At 49.1% G+C, this 4,822-nt stretch overlaps 1 protein-coding gene across 2 annotated transcripts; it reads left to right on the top strand.

Annotated features, from left to right (window-relative positions):
• Window positions 1-2,044: 2,044 nt before the first annotated feature.
• On the top strand, window positions 2,045-4,616 carry fzd9b (frizzled class receptor 9b). 2 transcript variants are annotated; one of them, XM_080006238.1, is made up of 2 exons: window positions 2,045-3,245; window positions 3,378-4,616. In XM_080006238.1, the coding sequence occupies exons 1-2, from the start codon at window positions 2,360-2,362 to the stop codon at window positions 4,112-4,114; spliced, it is 1,623 nt and encodes a 540-aa protein (XP_079862364.1). In that variant the 5' UTR covers window positions 2,045-2,359; the 3' UTR covers window positions 4,115-4,616. The 2 variants fall into 2 exon arrangements, with proteins under 2 accessions (XP_079862364.1, XP_079862363.1); XM_080006237.1 differs by having other exon boundaries at window positions 2,045-4,616.
• Window positions 4,617-4,822: the final 206 nt, after the last annotated feature.

Raw genomic sequence — 4,822 nt, 5'->3', positions numbered from 1 at the left:
GCTGCTCGAGCGGTAATGTGGCTTCAGTCAGCCTCGCTCGGTTCGATTCACCCAAAGGCTCGGCGCTGACGTAGATTTAGATATCATCTCCGGGGCCTGGAATGCAATTTCTCCTTTGCTCAATCAGGCTTAATTTGAAGTTAAAGGCTCAGGGAAAGAGGGCTTTCACCTAATGCCAGATCTGATACGGCAGCATGCGGACTTCATCTGCCTCAATTTGTCGTTGAGAGAGCGTAAGAAAACAGGATTTATTCGGTTAAATCGACGGTAAATACACCTTTTGTTCCTGCAGCGTGTGGCACAAAGCTATAGGTATTTTTCAAACCTTGACATATAATTGAATTATGACCTGTGGTGTAATCTTTACTACACTTTTACCTTGCCAGTAGTTAGTGCCACCCAGTCCTCCAACCAGACTAGTGTTCGATTTCCTTCAGTAGACAGAATTTCAGCGGGGCCGGCTGGAGGTGGTCATGCCGTTGACAGCCAGTTCAGCTCTGGGGCTCGGTGCCAGAATGCTCAGGTTCCACTCCTGTTCAGATCAAATAGTCAGTGGAGTGGAGTTGTTGGCCGTCCATATCCAACCACTAGATGGAAACAATAGTCTTCTCCACAGCCACAAACACTTCAGCCTCCAATTCCTACTCGTTTCCTCGAGCAGGAGTTCCCAAACTGAGGTCCGCGGCCCGCAAGTGGAACGATCTGCAGGGGTTCCCCAACGAAATGTTTTTTATACTTTTTTTTAAAATATATATATATATATAGTTTTTACAGATGCTTAATACTCATCCTCACTGAGGCGGCTATAAATATGTGTATATGTATATTTAGCACGTTTATATACACTTTGCAGATAGATTGTGTGTGGGCGGAGGATCCTGGCAAGGCCACCAGGGGGGCCTTGCCATAAAAAAGGTTTGAGAACCCTTGTCCGAGAGCAGTTTTGTTTTCATGATAGGGTGAAGAAATTAAATACAATTTTATTTTTCAAGGTTCAACAGAGCAATTTATTTCGCTTCCAATACCAATAGGTGCCATTTTTATTTGCAATTGATAACAAGTATACACTGAAAATGTCAGCATACCTGTCCTTGATTCTGCTTTAGTGGAAAAATTATTAATTAAAAAGTCATTGATTCAACATAAAAAAAAAATGCTGCTAAATAAATGCTGTAATTATAAAAAAACAAAACAAAAAAAAACAACTATATTTTATGGTTTTTAGGTTCCATCAAGTTAAAATGGAGAAATGAAGAACACATCTTACATTGAGAAAATCTAAAAAGAAATAGGTTTAACAACTCGAGCATTTATTCAAGTGGGACCAATAACATCAACATCATGTATGCAGATCTATTCGTGTGGTTCCGACCAGGGGAGGCCGTTGATTTCCACCTGAAATGTGGGTTTGTGATATATATTTGTGATATAAACCAATAGCCGACCTGACTTGATACATGTCCACGGTGTGCGAATCATTGAAATCATGCAATGACACATCAAAAATCGGCCCCATTACATTATGAAAACAATTGCACAAAAAATCCCTAAAATGTTATATTAGAAATAGGCATTTTTTGTCATATTTTTTATTGTATATATATGTGTGTGTGTGTGTGTATGTGTGTGTGTGTATGTGTGTGTGTGTGTGTGTGTGTGTGTGTGTGTGTGTGTGTGCGTGCGTGCGGGTGTCTATATATACACACTCATGCACACACACACACACACACACACACACACACACACACACACACACACACACACACACACACACATATATATATATATATATATATATATATATATATATACAGAAAATCCAATGCGTGATGGAATGCATTTGCTGGGTGTATCTATTCCGTCATGCTTTCTGCAGCAATCCTCCTAAAATAGATATTTAAGGTATGCGAGCAAGATCCCCAAAAGACAGAATGCCTGATAGTTTTCCTGGTGTGCGCGTCACAGCCCCCCGCCCCCAACCCGCTGGAAGCGCCACAAAGTTGGGCTCAGTGTGTCTGTGGAAAGCGGCGGAGAAAGTCAGAGCGGCGCGGACCCTCCGTGTTTACCGACGCTCTACAGACCCGTTTTAAACTCGCCACTGACTCGCGCTGGATCTCTTTTCCTCCCGAGTACTTGTTTTAAGTGTCGACTTTCTCATTTCTCGACATTAAAATCCTCCGGCGAGTGAGTTCGTTCGAGGGCTGGACGTGGGAATGCGTTTGTAACGGGACCCAGACGCGGGTTATGGGGAACTAGTGTGGATCTACCTCTTGCGGCCGAGACCCGATTTCTACTTCTTTCACCTCCGCCCGTGGACGTTACTCCTGAAGACCGCTGCGTCGTTGACATATGACTGAAAATGAGCGCGGGTGGGTGTCCGCTGAAGACGGGGATTTTCCTGTGGTGCCTGCTGGTCATCTCCGGCTCCAGCTTCGAGATCGGCTCCTATGATCTGGAGCGGGGCCGACCGGCCAAGTGCGAGCCCATCGTCATCCCCATGTGCCAGGGGATCGGCTACAACCTGACCCGGATGCCCAACTTCATGGACCACGACAACCAGAAGGAGGCTGCCATCAAGCTCAACGAGTTCGCCCCGCTGGTGGAGTACGGCTGCGACGCGCACCTCCGCTTCTTCCTCTGCTCCCTGTACGCCCCCATGTGCACGGACAAGGTGTCCACCTCCATCCCCGCCTGCAGACCCATGTGCGAGCAGGCCCGGCAGAAGTGCTCCCCCATCATGGAGAAGTTCAACTACGCCTGGCCCGATTCACTGGACTGCTCCAAGCTGCCCACCAGAAATGACCCCAACGCCCTGTGCATGGAGGCCCCGGAGAATGACACCAGGACGGAGACCAAGAAAGGGGAGGGCATGCTCCCAGTGCCCCCCAGGCCCAGACAGCCGGGCGTCAGCGGACGCCCGGGCAGCCTGGGCTCCTGTGAGAACCCTGAGAAGTTCCAGTATGTGGAGAAGAGCCAGTCCTGCGCCCCACGCTGCTCCTCAGCAGTGGATGTCTTCTGGTCCAGGCAGGACAAGGACTTTGCCTTCATCTGGATGACGGTCTGGTCCACGCTCTGCTTCGTCTCCACCGCCTTCACCGTCCTGACCTTCCTGCTCGACCCGCATCGCTTCCAGTACCCTGAGAGGCCCATCATCTTCCTCTCCATGTGCTACAATGTCTACTCGGTGGCCTTCATCATCCGTTCGGTAGCCGGTGCTGAGAACATCGCCTGCGACCGGGAAAACGGTGAGCTGTACATAATCCAGGAGGGGCTGGAGTCGACGGGCTGCACCATCGTGTTCCTCATACTGTACTACTTTGGCATGGCTTCCTCTATCTGGTGGGTAATCCTGACCCTGACGTGGTTCCTGGCTGCAGGGAAGAAGTGGGGCCACGAGGCCATCGAAGCCCACAGCAACTACTTCCACATGGCGGCCTGGGGCATCCCTGCTCTGAAGACCATCGTCATCCTCACCATGAGGAAGGTGGCTGGGGACGAGCTGACGGGACTGTGCTACGTGGGCAGCTTGGACGCAGGTGCCCTCACCGGCTTTGTCCTCATCCCTCTGTCTTGCTATCTGGTCGTGGGCACCTCCTTCATCCTCACAGGCTTCGTGGCGCTCTTCCACATCCGCAAAGTGATGAAGACGGAGGGCACCAACACGGAGAAGCTGGAGAAGCTCATGGTGAAAATTGGCATCTACTCCATCCTCTACACAGTGCCCGCCACCTGCGTGATTGTGTGCTACTTCTACGAGCGCCTCAACATGGACTACTGGAAGTTCAGGGGGCTCGAGGGGAAGTGCGTGTCTTTCCCTGGCCGCAGGAACGAGGACTGCTCGCTGGACACGTCCGTGCCGACCGTGGCCGTGTTCATGCTGAAGATCTTCATGTCCCTGGTGGTCGGCATCACCAGCGGCGTGTGGGTGTGGAGCTCCAAGACGCTGCAGACCTGGCAGGGGCTGTGCAGCAGAAAGCTGGCGGACAGGACTAGTAGCAGGAAGCCCTGCGGTGGCGTCACCTGTGGCAGCACACACTGCCACTACAAGTCCCCTGCCGTGGTGCTCCACATGGCCAAGACTGACCCCCACTCAGACAACCCCACGCACGTCTGAGATGCACGTAGGTACACAGGCGGGTACCCAGAAATGTGCATATGGCCACATACACACACACACACACTAAAAGGCAACCCACACACAAACACACACACACACACACACACACACACACAACCCCTGATGCCCTGTGTAAAGAGCTGCTAAAAAGACTGATGGGAGGAGACGAGTTGGGTTGAATTGAACTGTTCTTTACTACCCTGCTGTTGCCAATGGACACTGTGCAGGCCCCAGTATGAGAAACTATCATAAACAGTATTCAATGCTTAAAGGGAAATTTACAGTATTGTTATCCACCGTTTCCGTTACATTGTGTTCCGTGCAGTAGACATGCTCAGTATTGCAAAGAAGAGAGAATTTTGCATGGGAGGTGTTTGAGGAGATCCCGTTTTCATCCCAGAAAAGTGTCACACTTAATTGTATAAATCTGTATAGATGTTTTATTTATTGTAAATATATTTAATTTAAATTTACTTTAGCTCTTACCAGGTGGACTTGTTTAGGGGCATTCGTTAAAGCCTGAGTACTGAAGGTCAAGGGAAAATAAGTGCCTTTTATAAAAGCATAATAAATTGTGTAATAAATTGTGGAAGTCTCTTACGTCCCGGTGTATTGTTGCTGTTGTTGTCGGCTGCTGGCTGTATTGCTACGCATCTCGCGAGATCCCCTTAGTCATAATTTGTAATAATTTGTCTCAAAATGAAA

Source organism: Zeus faber, assembly GCF_960531495.2.
Source record: "Zeus faber genome assembly, chromosome: 9".
Lineage (NCBI taxonomy): Eukaryota > Metazoa > Chordata > Actinopteri > Zeiformes > Zeidae > Zeus > Zeus faber.
Note: the sequence above shows the minus strand (reverse complement) of the source record. Positions and strands in the feature narration are given on the sequence as shown.